General features: G+C 42.7%; 1 protein-coding gene across 3 annotated transcripts in view; it reads left to right on the top strand.

Annotated features, from left to right (window-relative positions):
• Window positions 1–27637, top strand: part of ssh2b (slingshot protein phosphatase 2b) — a 37928-nt gene that overhangs the window by 6100 nt on the left and 4191 nt on the right. For 2 of the 3 annotated variants that reach the window (XR_013933567.1, XM_080434790.1), the window contains exons 2-14: window positions 111–154; window positions 17276–17388; window positions 17728–17792; window positions 18224–18345; window positions 18477–18542; window positions 19987–20052; window positions 20231–20425; window positions 22755–22848; window positions 23039–23167; window positions 23932–23978; window positions 24809–24955; window positions 25632–25832; window positions 26299–27418. Coding sequence is in view for 2 of the 3 variants with exons in the window: in XM_080434790.1 (XP_080290916.1) it covers window positions 111–154; window positions 17276–17388; window positions 17728–17792; window positions 18224–18345; window positions 18477–18542; window positions 19987–20052; window positions 20231–20425; window positions 22755–22848; window positions 23039–23167; window positions 23932–23978; window positions 24809–24955; window positions 25632–25832; window positions 26299–27418 (2409 nt within the window). In the remaining variant the exon portion in view is untranslated. Of the gene's footprint in view, window positions 1–110; window positions 155–12394; window positions 12632–17275; window positions 17389–17727; window positions 17793–18223; window positions 18346–18476; window positions 18543–19986; window positions 20053–20230; window positions 20426–22754; window positions 22849–23038; window positions 23168–23931; window positions 23979–24808; window positions 24956–25631; window positions 25833–26298; window positions 27419–27637 lie in introns of those variants that run through there. The other variant, XM_080434791.1, reaches the window with a different exon arrangement.

The raw sequence follows: 27637 nt of genomic DNA, 5'->3' as shown, positions 1-27637 counted from the left end.
CTGCTGGGGTTTGTTAAAGTCATATTTTACGCTGATATAATGATACATATATTTTGTAAAATGTTAATCTCTCTGATTCCGCGTGTCTCTCTCTCCCTTGCTCTCCCCAGGAGTCCGGCAGTGGGGACGATGACCGTCGATCTCATCCAAGGAGGTAAGAAGTGTCCCACTGTCCCACACTTAGGGCTGTCACGATTACACATTTAAGTTGACGATTAATTGTCCCTCAAATGATTGCGATTTACGATTTAATTGTGTGTTTGGCATTGAACATTGGAACATATGAAGCCTTTTAGTCTTCGTAATCAAAAATTGCAGAGGGCAGATATTAGAAATAACTGAAATACACAAAGAAATTATTGACATATTTAACAATTTCATACAGCAGAAATAGCAGATCTACAAGCTCGTAAGCTTGTAGGTCAGCTATTTCTGCTTTTTTTTTATATTTGAAAATTTGTGGAAAATGTTGAACGTGGAAGCGATTTATGACGATTATGCAAAAATGAGTGATTATTTAAAATTATTGCGATTAGACGATTATGTAATAATTGTGACAGGCCTACCCACACTGTGACATCACTGCTGACCAGCTGTCCCTCTGTGACATCACTATTGATCACGCTTTCTGACCGTCGACACACAGCTCTGACCATCTGCGATGGCAAACGTTTCAAAAGACCCCCCGTCTTGTCAACATCCCTTAATCCATTTAGACCGGGAACGCATCTGTGGCCTATTTTTAGATTTCTTTGGGCTATTAAAAAATAGCAGATATACAAGCTCATAGTGCGGCACCGAGTGCCGCTCTATGAGCTTGTAGATCTGCAATTTTTTGGGGGGAAATCATGAAAATGTGTGCAAATACTTTTTTCCCCCCTTTTTTTTAAACGATTTTTTTTTACTAAATTCTTTACTTCTGGGGGATTCTACAAATCGTCTTCTAAATCCTAACAGTTTTTTTGAAAGAAAGTTATGTTGCTGTAATATCAGTGGTTCTTTTTTCATGTCAAGGACCCCCCAAAATGATATGTATTTGGCCGCGGACCCCCATCTCAAAATATGTTGTTCCAGGGACCCACCAGAAGCAAAGATTTGAGTTTAAAAAGTTCGCTTTAAATGTGTATATATGCAAATATTTGCACACATTTTCACGATTTTTCTAAAAATAGCAGATGTACAAGCTCAGCTTGTATATCTGCTATTTTTGAATAGCCAAAGTATAAAATGATGGTTAAAGTGGTTACACAGATGCGTTCCTGGTTTTAATGGGCTAAACAAAACCCCCCCCAAAAAAACAATAGTCATTTTGACATCGCAAATTGTGACATCACGTCACATGATACCCTTGCATCCATGTGTGGCGCCCGTACAGTGCTTGCATTGACGGTACAAAGGGCCATCGTGGCTATTGTGAAGGCCTAGGGGCTATGGGAGCTAGCTGGCTGTGTGTGCTGAAAATCAGGTTCATCCTGTTCCAGTCAGCCACAGTTGCAAACTGAGTCCAGGCTCATCATCAGCTATCAAATAACAGTTTCCTGCTGCTGCACATTATGTTTATTTGTTCTAGATACGCGTGAATCCAGTCTTGACTCTTGCTGCAGTCATCCTACACTCCCATTGTTTTATTTGGCCCTGGACAACCTCATCCCGAATGCCTAACCCTTGAATGTACCAGTGCACAGTATGACGAACTGCAGTCCTTCAGGCTGTCCACTAGAGAGCAGCACCTCCCCTTTGTGTCAGTGATTTGATAATTGGGTCAGGGGAGTTACACTGCTGAGCTGATCGTGGGTCAGAGATTTACTGGCCACGCCCAGGTTTAGAGCGTGTTTCTCTGGTCATTGGAGCTGTGTGCTATCGAACTGAGAGAGCTTTCTGTATTTGTGCAGCTGGGAGTGAAATCTATATTCAAACGGTGGAGCTCTGTGCAGGCGTCTGTGTGTTCGTGGCATGCGCGTGTGTGTGTGTGTGCACACGGGAATGAGAAGTGAATTAGATTCAATCGTGATTTACTTTAATTCAAAATGATTGTTCTGCCCTGGGCTCCTGTCTGCCTTATGCCTGATTTATATTTGGTTGCGTGCCGTGTCACACCCTGAAAATAGACAAAATACAAGGTCACACCGCATCGCAATGCAAGCATGTAGATCAGCTGTTTCTGGTGTGTGGCACAGCACTGGTGCACTACAAATTATAAATAAAGCTGTTTACTGTATGTCCAGGGTTTTGTCTCATGTTCAGTGTCATTTTCTCAGGTTAATTATAAAATAAATACATTTTAAAAGAACACAGTCCTTTTTCGTGTGTTCACGGAACAAATGTTCCTGTCCGGGGGAGATTACTACACCATCAGAGGGGGTTCACACTCCTCGATTAACACTCCACACATGTGCCGGCTCCCCTTTTTCCTTAGGGTGACATTTACAGTGGAACCTAACGGTTGCCTTCATGTCTTGCATCATCCTCCAGCCTGTTTCGTTATTCCATCCGACCCATGGAACATGTACACCGTGACATTTTACACATGAGCACGTGCAATACATTTTGCCTGTGTATATGTGATGGGTTACATTGCAAATGGTTAAATTAACACTTTATTGTGATAAATGACTTTTTCACTCATATTGGATAGGGAGTGAATACGTTATTGTTATATATTGCCCTAATGGGAAGGTTTTGAGTTTATTTTGTATACTCTTGACAGCTTATGATGGATGAAGACTACAGACGGTCCATTTGCCACACAAGAAAGTCTGGAGTGACTCTTGAAAAGTTTGTTTAAAAGTTAAACGAACACTGCAGATTTTATGGTGTAGATGTCAGCACATTTGAGTGGGCATTCAGTTGCAAAGAATGTGGTTTCACATGTACGGCCTGGGGTACGTATGGAATGTATATAATGTGTGTGTCTGTCTGTGTGTGAGTGCGTGTGTGTGTGTGTGTGTGTGTGTGTGTGTGTGGGTGTGCATGTGGGTGAGGTGTTGCGAAGCAGACAGGCACTGACTCCACTCCCCTCCAGGTGATTCTGCTTTGCCGTCGTTCTTGGAGAGCTAGTAGTTTGGTGTCATTTCAAGTCAGGATCACTGTGCCTGACACAGGGGCTGCTGCTGTCACCTGTAGTCAATCATCCATACTGATCATGGACAGGAGGACTAACGGCAATGACCGATCAGCGCTGTTTGGCAAAGTTAAAAAAGGCAGAATGACAGAAGCACCATTTGGGCAAAAACAGCAAATTGAACAGCTTTGTTCCAGTATTTTAGAATAGCATTTGCTGATATAATATATGTGAGGTATAATTATTATACCTACTATCAGCAAATGCCGCAAGTCTCGCAACCAATTCTGTTATACTAAAATAGAATTGGGTAAAAAAGAAAATGTATAGCAACCATATTACCATGTTACTGAATGTATAGTAAAAAAATACATTAATTAATGTATTGATTTATTGATTTGTAACTCCAAGAGTGCACAAGTGTAATCAAATGGACCCGTAAGCATCCATGTGGTTACATTTACACTAATCAGAGTTAAATTAGCACTGAAGATTTTAATGTGTGCGGTCATTAACCCATTAAAATCGGGGAAGCATCTGTGTCATTTTCGATTTTAGCGTTGGCTATTCAAAAATGGCAGATGTACAAGCTCACAGCCGTGACGCGCTGCAAGCTTACATCTGCTATTTTTGAAAACATTTTCAACATCTTGAATGTGTGAGAACTACTGATTTAGAAGGCACTTGTAGAATCAGCCTCAGGTCTTAATGGGTTAAAATGGCTATAAACTGTAACCACGCTGCAATCACATAATTCTGGGGAACAGGTTTGTTTACTGTGAATGGCTGTGACACACAAACTTGTGTGTCACAGTCAGCCCTCCTTGGAACACTGGATCATGCTTGTGTGACGCAAGCTGCATGTCCCAAGGAGGAAAGGTGTACGAGTCATGACCTAGTAGAGAAATAATAAAACCTGGATCTTGCTAATGCTTTGAGTATATTCTTACAGCTTCATGTTACAATGATTGGGTGAAGAAATGAAAAAAAGGGAAACGACATGCACACCTCATGTGTGCATGTCTGAGGAAGAGCTTTGAGCTTCACAGCTTCTTTTTTTTGTGCTGCAATAAAGCATCTATCGTATTGGAGCCCTCAGTGTGCGAGTGTTGATTTGTTTTTCTCTGGGTGAAGAAAATGTCACCACATAATAGATATTGCATATATGCAAAACCTATGCAGATTACGGCACACACTCAATGCAAAAACGTGTTAAAAGTTATGTAAGAAATTGCTCAGCACTGTGATCGTACCCCTTCCTGTATCTACAATCCAATCTCTAATATTATTATGTGAGAATAGAGGAGAACAGTATATGCAAGATGGTTATACGGCAATGAATGTATAGTGAAAAGCAGGTGGAATGAATATTGTCCTACTGCAACATGTAGAAGATTACTTTTGTTGAAAACTATTCAAGTAAAACAAGTAACAAGCTTGAAAAGTGGATTTCTTTCAAGACTACTCTTGTCTTGAGTAACTGTTACTTAACAAACTTACAGTAAACCCAGGATCCATATTCTGAGGGAAAACTTTCAGCGAAAATATTTAATGCAGAGCGAAAACAGAAAATACTCTAGCGTAGAGCCCTGAGGGACTCCGCCCAACCATATGGGGTTTAAGTGGTTCGCAAAATGAAACCACTTGCAACAGAATCCTAAAACTGTGCTTTACGACTGGACAGGTTTTGTTTGAGATTGGACAAGTTGAATCACTTGCGCTGCTTTCGGTGACCTCCAACGGGGTCATTCAGACCTCAACATGCTATATATGGTAATGCAGGGCGGATTTGTAGTGGGTGTCCCCTATTGGACGGGCGCGCGGGCGGGACTTTTTTCTTCTACATTAGAAGAGTTAGGACGTCACATTCTAATACAGCCCGAATACCCTCAGCACTGGCCACAGGTGGCGCACCTCGCTAATAATTAGACTTCCAATCTTCTACTATTGGGAGTCTGGGTTCGACTCCTGCTTGGGACATTACTTTTTCCAACTACTACGCGGACTACTTTTTTTCGCCGATAAAGTATAGTTTTGGACCGGACCGCGACGGAGGGGCGCAGTCTCAAGCGAACTTGAGCCACGAGAGGCACCACCGCTGCCGTGCCGAACGTTGCGAAGTTCGCTTTGAGCCTACTCAGCCCCGTCCGAGTTATGTACCGATAGGCACAGAATAGTAAATGATGTTGTGGGGACTGCCTTTGCCCCAACTGACACTCAAAGTGACTACTGGCCAATCACAGCGCGTCTTTCCCGGGACTTACACAACTCTCAACTTCCGCTACAAATCCGCAGTGCACTAACAAAGCTCGCCCTCAGCATAGGGCTGTCACGATTACAAATTTAATTGCGATTAACGATTTAATTGTGTGACTTTTGGGCCTTGTAAACAAAAGTTGCATGAGGGCAGATATGACAAAAAACGTAAATACACAAATAAATGACTGACACTGGCCGATAAAGATATCGAAATAAATATTGTATTGCGGCCAAAATACAGCATATTTAATATTTTCTCACAATTTGTTACAAAATAGTGGAAATAGCCGATCTACAAGCTCACAATGCGTTGCGATGCGACGCATTGTGAGCTTGTATCGGCTATTTCCACTATTTGTTAAATATGTTTCAAAATGTATGACCCTTTTTCAACCTGGAAACGATTATGCAAAAATAATTGCAATTATCTCAAATAATCGCGATTAGGCGATTATGTAATAATTGTGACAGGGCTACCTCTGCAATGTTCTGCTACGGTTTTGTCGCATTGCGAATCCTTGATGTGGTCTGGGCTTTACAGTTACAGTAGTTACATGATGGTCACTGTGTACACAGTAAAATCCTCAGTGTTTATTTATCCATAATTTCCAAATTTCCATTTGTAAGCTATCAGAGTTTACATTTTATATTTTATAAAATGTACTTTGTGTTCAGACATCAGTAACTTTCTTTACTGTTTAACCCATTTAGACCTGAGGCCGATTCTAAAAACGCCTTCTAAATCCTGACCTAGGTTTTCTGAAAAACGTATATTTATTCAAAAATGTCGAAAAAAGATGATGTTGCTATATACTGTATATAGCAATAACAACCCCATAAGGGGTTCCCGTCTTGAAAGGTAAAGTTACAAATAGGGGTTCCCGCCCTAAATGGGTTAACCTATGTTTAACCTATTCTGGCCATGTCACAATAGGCTAAAATAGCACAATGTATCTATATATATATCTATATCTATATATATTTTATCTATATAAATAGATATATATATATGGATATAGTTAGTGAGAAGGTATATTTGCCATCATGACGAATATTCTGGCCAATGACGTGGGCACTTCAGACCTCAAGAACATCAGAGCACATTTCTCACTTCCACTGTGGACTGTCGGTCCATCTCTCCCACGGTGTGGTCAGCTTCACGTTGCAGCTTGTTGAGAGATTTACTGCTGGTGGCTTTCACTTTTTCCCTTTCAAGAATGAATGAATCCATTGAGATTTTAAAAGAAAAAAGCATAATGGATGAATAGAGGACATCAGGCCAAGAAATTGGTGCTAAACATGCAAGTTGGAACTTGGAAGTGTGGATATGAAAAGGACCATGTTTTAAGATTTTGTTTTGACATTGCCACCTCCTTTAAATTTAAAGAATATAAAGTGTCATCATTAAAAAGCTACAAAAAGCCTTCAACCACGTAAACCCTATATACTTAGTTCAGCAGGGTGGCTCTATACTTGATCGGCTCCTTTTTCTCTCTACACTACACTTCTTCTCTAACACTCTTGAGTGGTTGGATTTAATATGGTTACATTTTCTTAAGGCTATCATTTGCTTTGTCATGCAATGGTGTCACATGGCAGAAATAGCCAGTCTACAAGCTCACAATGCGTCAAGCTTCAACTGATTGGGTTAGAAGAGGACATCAGTCGCATTAATGTACTGTGGCCACCACGGCAGAAGTGACACATGCCTTGTTTAAATGTTGGGTTAAAGTGATCCCATGTGATTTGTGCTGGACCGTCCAACCCTTGTGAGACTGTAATCAGACAGGGACAATACAGTGTAAGATATGGTTTAAATTCAGACAGGCAACCACTAATAGGATGAGATTGTTATAGACTTTTCCTTTCTGTCTTGGGTTGATCACACAACTCTAATTTAACATTTTGTAAATTGCATACATGTAGTTATAGATTTGTTTGTTTTTTACAGAGCATAACATATAGTTTTACAAATGTATTTTCATTATATGTATGTGTATGTGTATGTGTGTGTGTATATATATATATATATATATATATATATATATATATATATATATATATATATATATATATATATATATATATATATATATATATATATATATATATGGGGGTATTTTTCAGGGGCAAGATTTAAGAAGTTAGTCACGTATACAATACAAATATCCCTTTGTGAAGACAATAGTCTCACATTCATGTAGACATCCCAGTCTCAATGGAAATATGCACCAATGCCTCCTCATGCTTGTTGTGTTGACAAATTAGACCAAATTGACAAAGACTAAAACTAAAGACTAATCTGCTGAGAATGCCAGATTGCTCATTGAAGTGACACATTTTGTGTGCTTTTCAAAGAGCTTTGTGAGGAAGAATCTCACTGGCGTTGGCCTACGTAGGTGCAGCTGTCTTGTCATAGAGGTCGGTGGATTCAGCATCACCAGTCACATGTCTGCAACACTGCTGCTGTCCTGCGTAAGTGCAGAGCACTGCAGTGCCTACCAATTAACATACAGCACGTCAGAGGAATGGTGACGTCAGTCGAAGCAGTGACGTTGTCAGTGGAGGCACTAAAGGACAGCGGGAGAGTCGGAATTAAGAATGAACGTGTGAGGTCCCTGGTTAAATAGATCAACTAAAACTGAAAATGTCTTTAATTATAATCTTTGTCAATTTCGTCAAATTTGTCAACACAAGCATGAGGTGTGGTGCATATGCTAATTGAGACTGGGATGTCTAGACTAGTAGACTCTAAATGACTGAGTCACAAACTAAGATAAAATATGAAACCATAATATAACCTAGGTGAGGTCACATGGGTGAATGAAACAATGATTTGGTGCTTGGTTTTGCTTACTATGCCTGTCTTTAAAGACATTTCAAGGACAGGTTCCTTGACGGGTTTTCAAATGGACCCTTACAAGTCTGTAAATCTGGTTCCATTTGTACACTCAGAGTTATGAGAAATTAAAACATTTGAGAACCAATGGTGTATTTTATGTGCCATACCTCTGCAGAGAAGAGAAGAAGGAAAAGGCAACGAAATTGTTCTGCTACCTAATATACTGTATGCAGTCAGCATAACAATGAACACAACACCATTTGTCACGCCACAGGGAAGCTTGATTAGTAAATAATCAAATCGGCTTTACTTCCTGCTAATACATGATGCATGCGGCACTAAACAGCTGATAAGGTTGGCATAATTAATAGGATAGTTAGTGTGTGTGTGTGTGAGTGAGTGTGAAAAGCTGATACATGCCCTGGCCCCTGACAGTAGCAATGAAACCCATACGTGTATGCTGATACTCTCTCCATGACACATGCACTTAATCTAGGATTTGAAACATTGCATTTAAAACATTAAAACAACATTGCAGAAGGAAGGAGCAAGTTAACATCATCTTGTCTGCGTTCACATCCAGGGTGCACTCGATTGACAGTTACCCACTGCCTCTGAAGCTGAATGCTATCAGACAGGAGTGGGCATGGACTGACTGTGGGACTGTGAGGGTCTCGGCAGACATTTGAACTGACCCCCTCAGCTCCATCAAGTCGGTAGCCACATACGGTGGACACAGGCATCTGCTAACACATACGGGTGGATCTAACAACCGTGGACTGGACTAAAACTTCAGGGGAAACTTGCATGTCTTCCCTCTGCTGATTGTTCCGTCTCTCGCTCATTCCATATGAGGATATTCCATATGAGGATATTGCCACATTGACCGTAAACACTGAGTTATACTTAGTTGTGCACAGGGGTTGCACACCGTAAATATCTACAGGCTCCTAACGCGTCGCAGTTGTGAGCTTGTAGATTGCCTAGTTTTGTGTTTTTAATTACAAATCACAAGTATTAAAAAAAAGCCAGACTAAGTCCTTCACAACAGTCTCAATCTTTCTCAATCTTTCTATCTTAACGTACCTGGGTCCCTCATTGTTTCCATCACACTCCAGAACAGGTCACTGAAGCAATGTTGCACATGTTTAATGGCTGTTATAATTACAGATGACTGTATACTGTATATATATAATGTACAGTAACATATCACAACAGAATAGTGGACCTCATAGCAATGGAGTGGACATATCAACATTTAACATCCTTAGTGAGAATGTACAAGCATTCCTGGGTTAAACCGTCCATGTTCCATCTCTGCAATAGTAACAACGGCATTTCTTCCCCATCTTTCTGCCAATGCACCAGATGTTGTAGTGGTCAGTGAAGAGTCCAAAGAAGTGTTTGTTTTAGAGGTAGCCTGCACCATGACTCTAGCCTAGAGGAAGCCTTCATGACCAAGGTCATTAAACAACAACCACTTCAAAATACAATTTTAAGGTAAAGATGCAGACCTATCGTTAGTCATAAGAGGGCTTCAAAAACTTTGCATGCCCAAAAAGGAGGCTTGCAAAATACTGAGCTTCTCTGCTATCATTGGCAGCCGTCATATTATATGCACCTTCAATATCTGTGTCCTAGTACCATTTCTATGTGGACAATAAAGAGCTGACCTCAACTAAAGAAATGATTGGTTGACTAAAAGTCATCATAGGAGTTTGCCGATTAGTTGATTTAATAAACAGATCTGTAAAAATGGTGTTTGCCTGCTTCATACAATCATGCAGAGACCAGCCTTTTCAGATTGATGAGGTTAAGAACTGAACATTCTAATGTAGATTTCACAATGACTACTGGCTATTGAAAGTTGTTGACTGACAGAATTAAACGGTTATATCTAGATACAAGAGAGGTGAATGGACAAAAGCATAGAAAACGACTAGTAAACTTGTCTTGGTCGAGTTTTAGTGACGTGGACAAGGTAGTGAAGAGACTGTCCTTGGGTATCCCTGTGTTGTTTATGTGGCGCTCTGATCACTACGGTGACTGTGTGTGTGGTGACACAGTTACTGTTTAGTACAACAAAAGAGTCTCCGGTGTCTGTGTGCATGTGTGCCACGGCATTCCGCGCTTCGCCAGCTGTCATTGAACAGTTTGAATGTCAGTGGTCAAATCAGAGGACAGGAAGATGAAACCATGGAGACGCGTACCGTTCAGCATCACATACACATGGTGACGAGAGTGTTCTGTCTGGGGCTGGGGAGCGTATGGGTTGGCCTGGCCCACTGTGTTTGTTTCACATGACCGTTTAGGCACTGCAGTTACACCGCTATCCAAAGTCAATTCAAAGTAGGTCAGGAAGAACGGAAAACGCTTGAAGCCCCTCTAACTGACACAATTCCAAGCAGGGTCAGAGACTCAGAGGCACTCCTTTTTGACAAAAGATGTAACAAAATATGCCTGGGTTACTAGGGCAATGATTATGAAAGAGTGCTGAATGAAATGCAATGGGAAAATGATGGTATTTATTAAAGATGCGCATTTGTGACTTTTTATGACAGGAACGTGCGAGCGAAGTCAAGAGATGCCATGATGCAACATGGCTCTAAATTGAACCCATGACATTGTGCATAATGTGGACCGGCTGCCTCAGTCTAGTTCACTGGATCTCAAAGTGGGGTCCAGGGATCCCCAGGGGTCCTTGAGGCAGTTCCATTTGATTTATTTATAATTTCTGTTTTCGAAACATGTTGTCAAATCTTCACTTATGGCACAAAAACGTTTTCAAATGGCGGTCTGTGGCCAAATTCATATCAATTTTGGGGTCCTTGACCTGGTAATGATTGAGAACCACTGGACTAGGGGTACCCCGGGTCCCACTTGGCCATGTTTTTAACAAGAGAGGAGCGAGTACCGACGGAAGATTATGGGAGAGTGGGATGCGATTGAGCAGACGTTGGGTTCATGAAAATGACACTTAGGAAAGGGAGACGAGTGGGCAGAAGAAAGAGAAGCTTTTGACAGAGAAACAGATGAAGGCTTAGATGGGTGGGGTAGGAAAAGGATGTATTGTGTTGAGCAGGAAGCTGAGGTGATTATTATTATATTTTTCTTTATTTTTCTTAATAAAGTTGGTTCCTTTTCTTTTATGTAAAAATACTTTGGGTACTTTACTTAGAAAAGCACTAAATCTGAGCTATTATCATTCATTTTTTTAAATTTGCTTACGTGCATGATGATTAGGTGAATGACATTTAGATGAAATGGTGAAAGTCAGTTGATGGTGATTGGTGTGAAGGACTTTTGCCTTTATTATATATTTTTTAATAGCAATTATAACAGAGGAAAGAAAGGGTGACTTATTTATTCCACTCTCTTTGATTCTGTGGACACATAAACCATCATGTCTGTGTGTTTTTTTCTCTCCATTTCTTGCTGTTTATGTTTTGCTATTCAGTCAGGTTTTTTTCCGTTTGTTGTTTGTTTTGCTATTCAGTCAGGTGGCAGTGGCACTGATCATGTATTTATCTTCAGTGTGCAAACTGCGCAATCAATCCATGCCATAAATTGAGGCCGAGGGACATGTCATGATGGGCAGGTCATGATGGACAGATCATGTTCCTTCCCAGTCACACACACAACCAGGCTCACGGGTTGTTGCCTGGCTGCTGGAGTCCTGTTTGATTTCTCAATCTTTATTCCAATGTTTTTGTGCTGTTGTGTGAGTGACACCGTGACACGTCGCGGTGTCAGGTGTTGCCGGTTAGAAAATGTTTCCTTTTGAGGTCACAGTCAGACCTAGGATCGGATTCGGTTCCCCCTTGCTCCCGTCTGTCGCGCTCTATCAGCGGCGTAAAGCAACACTAAACCGACCTTGGATCAGTGTGCTCTCTGTGCTGTGTCGACCTTACAACGCTGTGTGTGTCTCCGGTCTCTGATTGGCTGGTGTGTGCTGTCTCCGGTCTCTGATTGGCTGATGTGTGCCGTCTCCTCCCCTCTCCAGCTGTAGATTTTTACCGCAGCCTCATGCTTGCATTCAGGCACAGACACACAGCACCTGCCTGTGATAAGGACTACTTTCTTCACTCACTTCAATTAAACCTGTTCTGGGGCGTTTGAGCGTTGCTTATACTTTTATCGTTGTTTATTAGTTCGAGTTCTGGGAGTTTTGAAGCGCGTACTACTATAGTCTTATTGTTTATTTTGTATTTGTTTTAACATTTCTGAACGCTCCGCTTAAATAGGCGTGACACACACGCACGCGCCCCTCCAAGAACTTTAACGGGGAGCGAGTTCCCATGGCGTCCTGTGTTTAGGAGTAGACTATTTATCTCGTTTACCGCCTGGTTGTGGTGACGGGTCAACGCGGCGATGCCTCCCGGCGTCGTCACCCCGCCACGGAGCTCCACGGTCGGCTGCTTCTGCTCCTGTTGTTGCGGGATCATCGCGCCAGGAAAGACTGGCCATCAGTAAGTTTCCAAAATCTGTCTGCCCACAAGTCGCTTATGATAAGCAGACATGGCAACACGGTGTTGCCATGTCTGCTTATAAATAAGCGACGTTGGGCTGGTTTTCATAGACCTTCTCTCACAAAATCTGGTACCAGTGGACAGATTCGTTTAGATATACATGTGTGTTCAGTTCAGACAATATTTAGGCAGTGGCGTGAAGTACATTTACTCAAGTACTGTACTTAAGTTCAATTTTGAGGTCTTTTTTTATTTTACTGGAGTATTTCCAAAAGTTACTAGTTACTTGGTAGCTTTTGATTATTATTACAAAAGATACATTGCCCACTTCAGCCCCTATATACATTGGACGGCTATTTGAAAATAGCCGATGTACAAGCTCACAATGCGTTCATGGTTGTGAGGTTGTAGATCTGTTGATGTAGATTTTTAGACATTTTAAACCTTGTGAAATGGGACACACTGCATAATGAGTACTTTCGGTACTTTAAGTACATTTTGATACCAATAATGTACTTTTACTCAAGTAATACTCTTAAGTAAAACATTTTGACTACTTTTTCCATTTATTTAGGCTAGTTGCCAGCATTCAGCGTGTATTTTGGACACCATTGAGACGCTGCAGTCAACAGCTGACAGAGGAGTTGCCATAGAAGCTATGTTTAGAGTAAAAGATTTATTTTTGGTTAAAAGGTTAAAGCTCTATTCTGAAATTATTGCTATATAAAGTGTTTGATCAGTAACAGGGGTCTACTTAGCGCTTTAATAATCAGAAAATAGATTTTCAGGTGGGTTGCAAGAGTATCCATTTAAATGGGGTTCAATTTTTATAGTGTTCCGATTCTGTCTCATAAGTTACAATTTCACTTGTTTATCCTGTATGAGTTCTCTCTCCTGAGTGGATACAATTGGTATCCCTACCTGAAAATGTATGTTCTGTTTACTTAAAGAGAAGGAGAGACAGGGAGACTCCTGTTTACTGAACAAACACTCTTTAGCAATGACTACTATCAGAATATAGAGCTATTTAACACTTGCTTTAACAAAACAGAAAAATCTGCTTTAACCCACAAAGACCTGAGGCGATTCTTTAAAAAATCCTAAAAAAAATAATAAATAAATCACGTTTTTTCAAAAATAGCAGATCTACAAGCTCGTAGCCGCGCTTATATATATTTTTGAATAGCCAAAGACATCTAAAGTGACACAGATGCGTTCCAGGTCTTAATGGGTTAAGATTAAATCTGCAATCTGTGACTTCTATGTTCTAACAAGGATTCGAACCCTGGTCTCACGCATGAGAGACCAAACGCATCCAAGAGACGGGCGATATTTCCAGATTGCAGCTTTAAGATATCCTTGATTAATCCCCATGGTGAAATGATTTTTTGATTCCTATGTCCTGTATTATCACAATGACTTAGACTATTTAAAATGTAGTCTTTTAGTAGCCTGGCATTGGCCAGACTGATAACGTGACTTCACTCTCACGTTCCTCCCCGGTATCAGTCTGGACTTCGGCCCATAGGGAGCGAGTATGAGAAATCAGAAAATGATTTTGATTCTTTTCACTGTTGTACGGACAGCAGTTGAAACGCAGTCACTGATTGGCCCGATCATTTTCTGATTTCTCATACTGGCTCCCTATGGGCCGAAGTCCAGACTGATGCACGTTCCTCCCCGGAACGTGATGCACTCTCACGTTCCGGGGAGGAACGTGAGAGTGAATCCACGTTATCAGTCTGGCAATGCCAGGCTAGTCTTTTAGTACTTTACCAGTTGATTGTGGACCTCGGGTCAGTTAAATTCGAACCTGGCAACCATCACTGGAACGATCACATTGGAGGCAACATCTTGAAAGAGATATCTATATCCCAGATATCAGACTCTACCTAACGGTGTGAGGAAAAGTCTTCCCTCCCTTCTTACTCTTTGAGAGAACCCTGCTCTGCCCTGTCTGTGACTCATGGCGTCGCATGCAGTTGGCAGGCCTCTATGTTGTTTAAAAAAAATAAGTGGCTGATGTGGTAGAGATGCACCTGAGGGCATCATAGCAGAAAGACTCATTCAGGATGTGGTGAATGTGTCAATAGATAGATGCTATCTGATGTCTTAAGTAACAAATGAACACTTTTTATCCACTTACGCCATATTCGATACTTTGGCTATTTGAAAGTAGCCGACCTACAAGCTCACACATTATGACGTGTTGTGAGCTTGTAGATCTGTTTTAACCTGCGCCCGGCTATAATGACATGCCAGATATGGGTTAATGTGGTTAAATACATAGTTTGTACACCCATTTCACGCCCATTTCACACGGTGGTGGCTTCCCTTGTGTTCTTAGTAAGATTGCCCATTCCGAAGAAGACCAGTGATTATGCTTATCTAAGCTTGAGAGAGTTCAAAGTCTAGTTCCTGTTAGCAGAGCCCTGCTTCAGCTCCATGGAGATAGGCAACCGATGATGCTGACGGGCTGGGGAGGGAAAACAGTGTTTATTAAGGAAGTACAGAGACGGCGCTTAATTACAGCATCCTGGCAAGGTGTGTGTGTGGTGGGAATTCCATGGTAAGCAGCCAATAACATCTTATTTCCTTGTCTGCAGGCTCGCACATGTATGGTCGGTGTTTCTGGTCTGTGTAGGCTTTAGGAAGATGGATGTTACAGGTCAATGTTGTTTGTACTACACACAACAGGTGCACGATGCAGGCTAGCACTAATGTGAATGCCAAAAGTATTCGTGTATTACCTTGCTTATTGTAAGTCGCTCTGGTTAAGAGCGCCTGCCAAATGCCTAAATTGAAAATAACTCGTATCGCACAAAGCACTGTAGGATCTGGGCCTATTGACACAGGGAGTACTGTAATAGCTGAATAAATAACGTAGGTGTTTATTTTTTTTATACACAGCAGTAGCACAGGCTTAGCAATGGGTTCACGGGTTTAATTCATTAATTGATTGAACAAAAAAATGTGCGCTTTCCGTTGTGGTCCTTTTTTATTAGTGCCAAGCAGTCTTAAAACAAACACTGACGATGACGTCTTGAAGTGTGTTGCCATTTATACTATTATTATTACTCTTATCTCACCCGTTTAAAACTAGGCGTTTGCATAAAACCAGTCTGTTGTTTTTTTAAACTCATTTCGCTGTTATGTGATTGTCATTTGTCTCTCCATAGGAGAAGGTGATAGAATGCAACCCTTTCCGAACCCCTGTGCTCCCATACGGCCTTCTTAGCCTTCAGCCTATATTTATCTCCAAAACCCCCCACCCCAACATTTTGACAGGGACAGCAAGAGGTCAATGGTGTTGTTGGGCTAACACTGTAAAATCCTTAGTGTTCATTTTACCCTTAAAGGTGGTTAAAGGTCCATTAAGGTTACATTTGTTAACTGAACACTCCTGATTTTACTGCGTATTACACCCATCTCCCTAAAAGCTTAAAAACAATGTTCTGTTCCATCTTTCTTTGTTTGTGGGACATTCTTATCCACAGCAACTTGAATTAATTTCCCCCGGCATGGAAATAACCCTCGTAAATGTCAGAGCAATTTGATGAGCGCCTAATACGTCAGGCGTCAAAGTTCCATTACCATTAGTACTGTATAATTGTATTGTTCATTTAACAGCCGCTCCAAATGTGTTCGGCTGCAGCTGCCCCACTCTATGCCAACTTGCCATGTTGAGCTATCTATCCACGAGCCATAAAGTTGATGTGATCTCTGCCAAAGCTTGTAAAGTCAGAATTGTTGTGAGAGAGACCCGCCTTTTATGAGCTAATATAGAGAGATTAGCTGTTCGTTCTGTTTGGTTGCGAGAGAACAGTTTAAAAGCTGTTATCCATAAGTTTTATGTCCTTCCTGAGAATCGAACCCGGTGTCCGGGTCCAGTCATTATGTTGTTTTCCCGACAACCCTCGTCTGCTATGACCCCAGAGTCCCTGAACCCTCCGTCTGTCCCCCTCGTTGAGTCTCTCTCCTCCTGCCTCTTGTCATTTTATGACCCATGTCCAGTACAGTTAAGCCAGCACATTATTACAACCAGCTGTGTGTACAGACACACACTTGCATCTTTGTGCAACATGAGCACACATGCACGTAATTTCCCATTCTTGATTATGCAGGACATTATCTGTGTTTTGTAAGAAAACATGGGAGTAAATTACAGTCGAAGCTTTTTTAGCCAATATCTCCACACATGCAGTTCATTGCAGTTATTCCACAGACATTGTCAATTTCTCAAGTAGCCTAAATTAAAACAAACAGGGATATTGTGTTATTAATTCAACTCCTCACTTGGGGAAAGAACACAACGTGAGGGAAAACTTAGTTTTTACGTGTCTGTACTCTAAACGCAGTAAAATCCTCAGTGTTAGTGTGTCCATTTGTAACTCAAGAGCGTGTACATTTGTACACTCAAGGTCCTGTCACGCAGGAACGAGGTCAATATTTCACGGCGAGTAAAAGAAACCTATTTGGGTAAGGCACCAACTACTGTATGTGAATAGTTTGATGTGGAAATATTCGCTGGCTCCCAATGTGTTTTTGGTCTCTGATTCACATTCATTCCCTGCCTCGGGTGTGGATTTAATTTCTAGTTTTTCTTTGTTGCTCATCCTATCTTTTTTGTTTTTCTCTGTCCAGCATCAGTGAGAGTTTCCTGACAGTGAAAGGAGCTGCCCTCTTCTTGCCACGGGGAAACGGCTCCTCTCCTTCATCCGCCTCTCGCTTCTCACAGCTTCGCAGCAAACATGCAGGTGAGATGATGGGTTTTCTATGCACTAAAACATAAGGACGGACATGTGCCTTTCCAGTGACCCACATGACATCATATAAGAGGTTTACATGCACACAAAAAAAACAAATGTGAGGTAGAGAAACACAGTTACCAAGGGTGCAACGCATTGACGCCAGTCCCTGCGATGTGCCAGCCAACGAAATAAACACTGAAGAATAAAAGAGTTACTGCACACTCGTAGCTGCCAAAAATGTATTGTGGACACAGAGTTTCAGACAGACTAAGCTGCCTTCTTCAGGGTAGAGCGGAAAACATGAAAGCTGAGCAAATGTTTCTTGTCTGTTTGTGCCTAAACTAGGAGACCTCCAGCAGCATCTGCAGACCATGTTTACCCTGCTCAGACCAGAGGACAACATCAAACTGGTGGGCACACACACACGCACATATATAAACAAAAATAAACAGTTTCAAATCCAGTTTCCACTTGCAGAAGGGGACATATACCCTCCAGGGACCTATTAGCACTTAATACTGCTTTCACACTGGCAGATACAAAGCTACACAGCATATTTGTAGCTTTGTCCTTTGTAGTTGAAAACAGCTCAACCTTTTGTACCTTTTGTAGCAGCTACAAATGTCTGATGTATCTTCATGTCGAGAATCGTAGCCTGTATCTTTGTAGCTGCCGGTGTGAATGCAGTATAAGCCCTGTTTTGTAGTTCATCATACGGATGCTACAAATAGCAGATCGACAAGATTGTAGATAAAAAAAATTTTTTTAATACTTTTGTTAACTTTTTACCACTTTTTACGCTCTTTTCCCTCTCACTTCCTCTTCCTCCACACGTTTCTAGGCGGTGCGTCTGGAGAGCACTCAGCTCCTAGGCACCCGCTACATGGTGGTGGTCTCCACCAATGGCCGGCAGGACACAGAAGAAAGCGTGGTGCTGGGCATGGACTTCAGTCCTACAGACAGGTGGGTTTGTACTTGGCCAGTAAATATTATCACATCAGCGTTTGTGTCATTTGGAGTCATTTGACTTCACCATCCTAACAAAACTGAACATCCTCCTGACCTTGTGCTTGTCTGCCTTCGGTCTCTTCCAGCTCATGTTCGGTCGGGCTGGTGTTGGCGTTATGGAGTGACACGTTGATACACCTTGACGGAGATGGGTAAGCTAATTCATGGCAACCGCACATATGGATGTACTGTAGATAGGCCTATATAGCAACTATTTAACACAACGGGTGCCAGCGTTTTATTAAGACGGATTACTTTGAGTGCCAGAGATCTCAACGTTTGTAACGCCGTGCTGTTTATAGCTGTGGACTCCACGGCGAGCACCCACACGCAAACAGTGGATGCGTGCGCGACGATCGCTGGTCCTGGCTAATGCCTGGAACAATAACATCTCTCACGCGAGTCGCCATCGAAAATGAGTAATCGGCCATCAAAAATGACTCGTTTTCCCCAATGTAAAAAGTTAAAGAGATACAGAGGTTTTCATCAAGGAGATCGGAAGCGGAAGGGGAGCCATGTTTTTTGGCACGGTGATCCATCTGTCCCTTCCTTCACCCGATGTGTTACGAGAATCACAATTATTTTTGCATAATCGTCATAATCATTTCCATGGTGAAAAATGTTCATACATTTTCCAAAAATAGCAGAAATGGCAGCTCAACAAGCTTACGCCGCGTTGTAAGCTTGTAGATCAGCTATTTATTTTTTGTTGAAAGTGTACAATTAATAAATATCTCAGTAATTTTTTTGTATATTTAAGTTAGTTGTCATATCTGCCCAGTGCAAGTTTTTTATTATGAAGCCTAAAATGCAAACAAAAATAACTTTTTTTTATTCAATGCCAAAATCACAATTAAGGCGTTAATCGCAATTATTTATGTGACAATTAATTGTCAACTTAAATATGAAATTGTGAGAGCCCTAACTGTAGGTGCACCTCTAAATACCAGACAGGCCATTCCAGTGGTTCCTTAACCCATTAACTGCCGGAGGTATTTTCATATTTATTTAGCCAGTGCCAGAGTTTTTCATTGGAAAAAAAAAAGTACTCAGGAGCCGAAATATAGACTTTTTAAGTTAACAAGGAAGTGGATAGGAGTCTAGATCTTCAACTAATCATATCTCCTTGGTCTTTGGGTGAAATTGGAAAAAAAAAACATTAAAAAAAAATTCTTAGATCTACGCGATTGGCACGTGGCGGCTTTAAATCGGTTCGCGTAGATCTACGTGATTGGCAGTGAAATGGTTAACAGTGTGCCCTGAGAAAAGCCCAGGTGTGACTTGGGATTTTGTGACAACCACACATTATTGCAACATAATAATTCAAAAAGTCATACATTCTTTTTTAAATTACTATATCAATATTTTGTGGGCACTCATTTCCCAATACAGAGGCAAATTCTTTACCCTGGCCTAAACTTTTTTTAACCACTTTAAACCAGCTGTCACTATTTTGGGCAAATAGTTTTCCTGTAGTGCCTCTTGAATGCGTGACAAAAATGGAGCCTTGGCATGTCCCCTTTGGCCACCCGTCTCCTCCGTCTCTGTCACCCCTGTCTAACCTCTCCTCTTTGCCCCCTACCCCTCCCCCCACAGGGGTTTCAGTGTGTCAACGGATAACAGAGTCCATGTGTTCAAGCCCGTGTCAGTGCAGGCCATGTGGTGAGTTCCAGTTGTTGGGTGGATCAGTGCAGCATCACAGTCTTTAAAGCACGCGTCACATGACACTTAACCACTCTGTCTTTGTCCTCTCATGATCCCTTCCCCCTCTCCCCCTCTCTTACCCCACTCTTTCACCCCTCTCTGTCCGCCCCCGCCTCTCCCTCTTATCGATGCCCAGGTCGGCGCTCCAGTCGCTCCACAAAGCATGCGAGGTGGCCCGTTGCCATAACTACTTCCCGGGCAGCCTGTTCCTCACTTGGGTCTGCTACTACCAGAGCAGGGTCTCCTCCGACCAGACGCGCATCAATGAGTGGAATGCCATGCAGGACGTCGAGTCGCACCGCGCCGACTCCCCTGTACTCTTCTCCGACGTGTGAGTCATCTCCACACGTTCAAGCGTTGGGGAAACTGGTTTTCATTGTGGTACAAATAGATAGAATAGCAAACCAAGATGATATTCCATAAACAAACAGTCCCAAAACAGATGGTACGTCATAGCTAAATGTATGCATCGAGTGTAGAAGTCAATATGGGATCAGGAAACCGATGCATTTTGGGACAGCCCTTAACCCATTTAGACCTTAGGCCGAAAAACTTCAAATATTTATTACAAAACGTTTATGTTGCTATTTACTGTATATACCCAACAACTACCCCAAAAGGGTTTCACAGATTGAAAGGTATAGTTCCCAGTCTAAATGGGTTAAAGTTGTTTTATACTGACTGTGTCTTTACACAGTGTTGGCCATCTGACGGTGTCTGTACCTGTCAAAAAGTTATACGGTTGCACATGATGGACTGAACTCCTGAAATAACAAATGCTCTGGTCCTCATCCATTTCCCTCCGAACTTGGTTTATTGGGCACATTCTCTCTCTTCTAATGGAAACCGTTTTAGAATCGTCTTCTTCCTCCTGTCAAATCAAACCCTGTCCATGAGAGTAGAGTAGTTTCCTTAAAGGAGAATTCCGGACATTTTAAGTGTTATCTTTGATGTGTCGTTACTCACCTACCGACGTAAAAAGTGGCGTTGTTTTTTTCCAGAGATTCCCCTGTCGTCATTTTTTCAACCCCCTCCGTTGTCATAATGGGAGCGCGTGGCTTAGGGAAATTCGTCTATTATAACCGATGCAAAGTTATTTTTTTCTCTACTACTACTCATTGTAGAGTCTCATGATAGTCAAACATGCGCTGAAAGTTCCTGAGAGGCTACCGCTAATGCCGAACGATTTAACACTGGTTGCTTGTTTCTTTCCAGAACCTGGCAACTTGGTGTTGCCAGGTAGAGAAACAAGCAAACAATATTTATCAATTTGTTTTATTGATAATTAAAGGAGACCATTTATGGCATCAAAAAACATTCAAGTTTATTGCGCACATTAGGGTTGACTCCCAGGCCTACCACGGCTGTACATGGTCATGGCAGTAATGTGTACAGGAAAGAGCTCTTGATGTCTTGCCCCTGTTGTGGCCGGACTCTCAGCCCAGTGAAACCACTTCAGTCCGTTGCACTCTTCACACATTCTCTCTAAATACAGTTAAAATCTGAGTTATGTAACTCCTGAACGACACATTCCTTCGTTTACAAGGCTATTAAAGAGAAAACCTTAAGATGTTTAGCTGAAGAAATCATGTATATAGATTGCCCTCACACACACTTTTGACCCACTTTCTTGAGCAGAGATAGAGTGTATATATAGTTCTATAATAAGTGGAAAGATCGGGGGCGCCAATGGCCTAGTGGTTGAGGCGCATACCACATTTAGGCTCTAATGCAGCCTGACAGCGAGTCACGGGTTCGATTCCCAATCCTAACGACCTTTGCTGCGTCACTCCCTGTCTCTCTCTCCCTTTTTCTTCTCCGTCTTTACTGTACTATCCAAAATAAAGACAGAAAAGTAAAAAAGAATATCTAAAAGAAAAGATTATAAGCGCAAAGATCCACAATCACAATATTGTTTTTGTTGCACAGTGCTTATTTGGTCCTGTAGATGGCACTGCCACGTCATTCCCCCATTTTGTTAGATTAATTTAGCTTCTGTTCAATCCGTGAGGATTTCACCATGTACTCAGGAGCCATCATGACGGGACTCAGTCTTATGGACCTATTGTGCGCCTCAGTGCTCTGGCATGCAGTGATGTTAACACATCCACCGCCAGAGGTTAATCTCATAATGTACTCACCAGTGCCAAGGTGTTTTTGTAGTTTTTTTGTTTTTTTCATGTCGCCATAGATCTTGTTAAAATCCTTAAGATTGAGCCGTGAACGGTCTGTTTACATCCGCGAGATCTCCCTGTATCTCCCAGTGAAGACCGCATGTCAAACGGACTTCCATGACTGTAGTTAGAGCGGATTACGTTAAACAGTGAAATGCGAGGAGAAAAAACTACAGGAAGAGAATTGAGTTTCAGTTTCGTCTGTAGAATGGGAGCGGGCGTGATCGTCGAAACCGGATCCCAAATAATTCTATTTCCTGTCATCAAACCGGAAACGGAAGTGGATCAAAAAAAATCCGAAAGTGCACCCGGACCGCGCATGCGCGAAAAGACCGCAGCCCGTAGGACTACGGGCTCGGCGCTTAACCGTTGGATTTAACGGCCCGTAGAACTACGGGCCCGGCGGTAAAGGTGTTAAGGCAATCGGAGTAGACATTAAATGGCCCTGCATGGTTCTCATGTTGCTTGCCTGCTGTGTCCACACAGACCTACAGAGAGGGAACGCACAGAGCGTCTGATCAAAACCAGATTGAGGGAGATCATGATGCAGAAGGACCTTGAGAACATCACCAGCAAGGAGGTACGTGTGTGTGTGTGTGTGTGTGTGTGTGTGTGTAAAATCCTGTCTGTTAATTTCACTCAAATGGAACAAATGGATAGTTGCAATTTACTGTGTGTGTGTGTGATAACGGCGTCTGATATCTTTGTGCGGTTTCGTGACCGATTGTGACTTATTTTTCGCCCGTGTCCTTGTGTGTCGCGTCCTCAAGATACGGACGGAGCTGGAGATGCACATGACCTGCAACCTGCGGGAGTTTAAGGAATTCATTGACAACGAGATGATCGTGATCCTGGGCCAGATGGACAGTCCCACCAAGATCTTTGAGCACGTCTACCTGGTAGGTTCACACCAGGAGGGAAGAACCCCTGTAAACACCTGCGTTGCTGAAGGAACGTTCAGAATGCTAAATTAGTCCCAAAAAAAAAATAGTCATTGCATTTAATGAGGTTACTTCAGTGCAGTGGTTGGAGGTGGCCTCCCCAATTTAGAAGGGTCTAAATTGAGCGCAATGTCTCTCTTGCCTAGCTCCAGGCGGGTGTTCTGTTTTAGCTCACTGGTAGAAAGTGTGTTCAGCTCTAACCCATTAAAGACCTGAGGCCGATTCTACAAATGCCTTCTAAATCAGTAGTTCTCAAACTTTTTCTTGCCAAGGACCCCCAAAATGACCGCTAGCCCCCCATCTAAAAATGTTTTGTGCTAGGGACCCACAGAAGAGGAGATTTTTGTTAAAAAATGTACTTTCAAGATGTTTCAATTAAAACATTAATAAATAGCAGATGTACAAGACTTTACTGAAACACTTATGTTGCTATATAGTGTATACTGTATAATATAGCTAAAATCCAAAAGGACACAGATGCTTTCCTGGTCTTAATGGGTTAAGAGAAAAAAAATGGAAAAGAAGGGAGAGTGATCCAGCATTACTTTTCCTCTAATCTGTGTGGTAAAGTAAGAGATAGTAGAGGTTAGTTTTTTTTATAAGTCACAATTTCAAGGTACGTTTTGCTAGCTTGGCTCAGAGCATGCATGTTGTGTTGCATTATGAAAGGCTCTGTTGAAGGAAATGAGTTAGTCTGAGGATTGCATTTGTTTTTCCTGCAGGGATCCGAGTGGAACGCATCAAACATGGAGGAGCTGCAAAACAGCGGGTAAGAAACACTTTACAACATGTCCTTCATCCCGTATCGGCACTTTCTCGTTCCAAAAATATCACTATTCATTTGGGGTATAGGAATATTACATTGAATTCATCACTGAAACGGTTAATAGGAAAAATAGCCATATTCTGTCTTGAGAAATTATAGTGTTTGACAAGCAACGGTCTTCAGATGGAACAATAGAATGTATTTTCCAAAATGGATTAGACTTTTGTGCTAGCAGTTCCATTAGCATTGTATGGTACACTAACAGTTTAGCATCCAACATTTCCCTTGTGTTTAAATATCTTATTTTGGATTGAAACTTCCTAATATAATCAACGTTAACTTAACACATTGAGTGCCAGGGTTTTTTTTATAACAGGGTACAGTCAGTGCCTGGATTTTTAACAATTTTTGAACCTTTTTCAAGTAGTCACAAAATATTTTCAGTGATCACCGTCCTCACAGTGATCCCCTCATTACACACATAGAGGTCTCGTACAATCGGGGGAAAAAAATTAAAAACATTCAGTAATCCGTTCCATAGTTGCAGCCAGTTGAAAATAGTCGATAATAGTCAAAAATACATAATAAAAAGAAAAAGTACACAGGAGCCGAGATACAGGCTTTAGAAGTCATAAGTTAACCAGGAAGTGGATTGGAGTCTAAATCTTCGAAAAATGATATCTCCTGGTGCTGTGAAGGAAAAAAAACGTTTTTGGCACACAACGCATGGCTTCTCAAAAACGGTCCGGACCGTTTTTGGCACTCAATGTGTTAATACTTTACAATGTTAACTCTTTCTCTCCTATCTATCTACCTCTTTTCCCTCATTTCAGGGTTCAGTACATTCTGAATGTAACGAGGGAGATTGACAACTTCTTCCCCGGAATGTTTGAGTACCACAACATACGCGTTTATGATGAGGAAGCCACAGACCTGCTGGCTTACTGGAATGACACCTACAAGTTTATATCCAGAGCTAAGTGAGTCACCAGTGATGGAAGAATTTCACAAGTTTGCAAAGTTTGCAAAGAGACACGTTGTGAACATGTAGATCAGCTATTTTCAAATTGCCAAAGTATATATAGGTATGCAGTGGTTTTGTAGTAATAATAAAAAATCTACAAATTAACTAGTAGCTAAAGTTTTCAAATAATTATAGTGAAGTAAAAGTACAATATTTGCCTTTGAGGTTTAGTGGAGTAGAAGTAAAAGTATTGCAAATTGGAAGTACTCAAGCAAAGTAAAAATACCTTCAGAATCAGCTTCATTGTCACATCACAGGTTTACAGAAGTAAAAAAGTGGGTGAAACTCGTTTTCGTGCATAGTTCCCATCGAAACGTTATTTCCATAGAAAAAAGAAGGGGAAGAAGAAGAAGAGGGGGGTGGGAAAGGAGATCAAACGAGAGAACAAAAAGAAACAACCAAGTTATCTACATATTTACACAAGTACCTGCTGAGATAAGATATAAAGTGTGTCACAGACACTTCTGTGTTCTCTGCATTTCTGCTTTCTGTGCTTTCCTTTCCCCTGTCCTTCCCCTTTTCGGTTCAACCTCGAATCATGTTTCACAAATATCTGCTGACTGCAAATGTGACCGCTGACCGGCTGTGGCCGCGCATCTGATCTGCGACTTGTCTTCAATCTCCTCTTCCAGGAAAGCAGGGGGCAAGTGCTTGGTGCACTGCAAGATGGGCGTCAGTCGCTCTGCGTCCACGGTGATCGCCTACGCCATGAAAGAGTACGGCTGGGACCTGGAACGGGCGTTTGATTATGTCAAGGAGCGGCGCGCCGTCACAAAGCCGAACCCCTCGTTCATGAGACAGCTGGAGGAGTATCAGGGCATACTGCTGGCCAGGTACACACACACACTCATACTCAGAAATATACATATACATTACCGTTGGTTCTCAAAGTGGGGTCCTGGGACCCCAAGGGGTCCGTGAGGGGGTACCAGGGGGTCCTCAGCAAAATTAGTTAATAAAGCGTCACAATCATTTGAACCCCATTATCCATATTTTATGCTTTGGCTATTCAAAAATAGCAGATATTCAAGCTCATAGCGCGGCACTCTGAGCTTGTAGATCTGCTATTTTTGAAAATTTGTGCAAATCTTTGAATATTTATTTTTTAAAGCGAACATTTGTAACTCAAATCTTTGCTTCTGGCCTGGGGGTCCCTGGAACAAAACATTTTGAAATGGTGGTCCGCGGCCAAATACATATCATTTTGGGGGTCTTTGACGTGAAAAAGTTTGAGAACCACTGCATTATACACCCACACACGAGGCATCAACGATATGGTCTCCTCTGTCTCCCCCTCAGTAAGCAGAGGCACAACAAGCTGTGGCGTTCGCACTCTGACAGCGACCTATCGGAGCACCACGAGCCCCTGGCCAAACCCCCCGCCGCTCAGGCGCAGAGTCTGGGCCGCTCCGACCGTCGTAACCAGGCCGGCAGCTCGGCGCCACCCTCCCTCGAGGAGCTGCTCCTGCCGCTGAGAACTCCCTCTCCCGAGCGTGGTCAGCCGGCACGGCCGGCAAGTGTGCCCGCCGCCTGCATCCTGTCGGACGGCCTGTCAGAAGTCGAACCTTCCTCTGCGGACAACGGTCAAACAGACAAGGACCCCATGCCCGGCGAAAGCCCGGTTCCGTCTGTCGACGCCACAGATCACCTCCAGGCAGGGGTCGCCCAGGCAGCATGTACTGAAGAACTGGCAGCGCCTGTGTCTCCTCTTTCCAACGGCCTCTGTGATGCGGAGGAAGACCCCCCGTCGTCGTCCTCCTCCTCCTCGCCTCCCCTTCCCCAGCCGAGGGCGGCCACAGTGGTGCCCCAGGCGCAGAGGCCTGGTGTCTCCACCGTGACCATCACCGAAAGCGTCCCCGTGGGGGTGCCACACCCGCCCCCGGCCATCCACCACGTCCCGGACGCCCCGTCCCCGACCACGCCCGGCGTGGACGAGGCCGCCGCACCAGAGGAGCTGTGCTGCCCTTCGCCTGCAGTGAAACCCACCCACCAGCCACAGATGCCCCCCTCAGTGCCTGATTCCTTAAGGACTCCAAAACCAAGCGCAATCCCCGCGACCCAAGGCCCGTCGGTACGGGTGCCTGCCGCGAAAGCAGACTGTGACGAGCAGCCACCGGAGCTGTCGTTGGACAGTGTAGCGGACGACCAGCCCCCCACTAGTGATGATATCGACCACCCCAGTGCCACTCTGCAGGACCTCAAGGTGTCGTCCACGCTCGCCGTGGAGAACATCAACTTCTTCAGCGCCAGGGAGAAGTTCCAGGGCCTGGCTCTGGACGGGAAGAGTCAGTGCACGGCCACGGCCACACAGGCAGCGCAGCAGACACCCCAGCTACGCGCTCCTGGGAAGGACCAGCAACCACTGCCTCAGGACGACTCCGCTAGTGAAGAACAGAAAGAGGAAGAAGAGAAGTTAAAGGTAATACTGCTGCTTAGTGGTTACATACTCTGCAAACTCCTCAGTTTTCATTTTAAATGATCTTAATAAAAATGTTGTATAGCAGAGCTTAAGATCTGTTTGCAAATTTAACCAATATAAAGAAACTTTCAAAAATAGCCGGTCTACAAGCTCACAACGTGTTGCATCGCAATGCATTGTGAAACCTTTGATCTGAATAGTCATTCTTATACAGTACAT

The sequence above is a fragment of the Gymnoscopelus braueri genome, assembly GCF_963280865.1.
Source record: "Gymnoscopelus braueri genome assembly, chromosome: 8".
NCBI classification, from domain to species: Eukaryota; Metazoa; Chordata; class Actinopteri; order Myctophiformes; family Myctophidae; genus Gymnoscopelus; species Gymnoscopelus braueri.
This window is presented reverse-complemented; position numbering and strand designations above follow the sequence as displayed.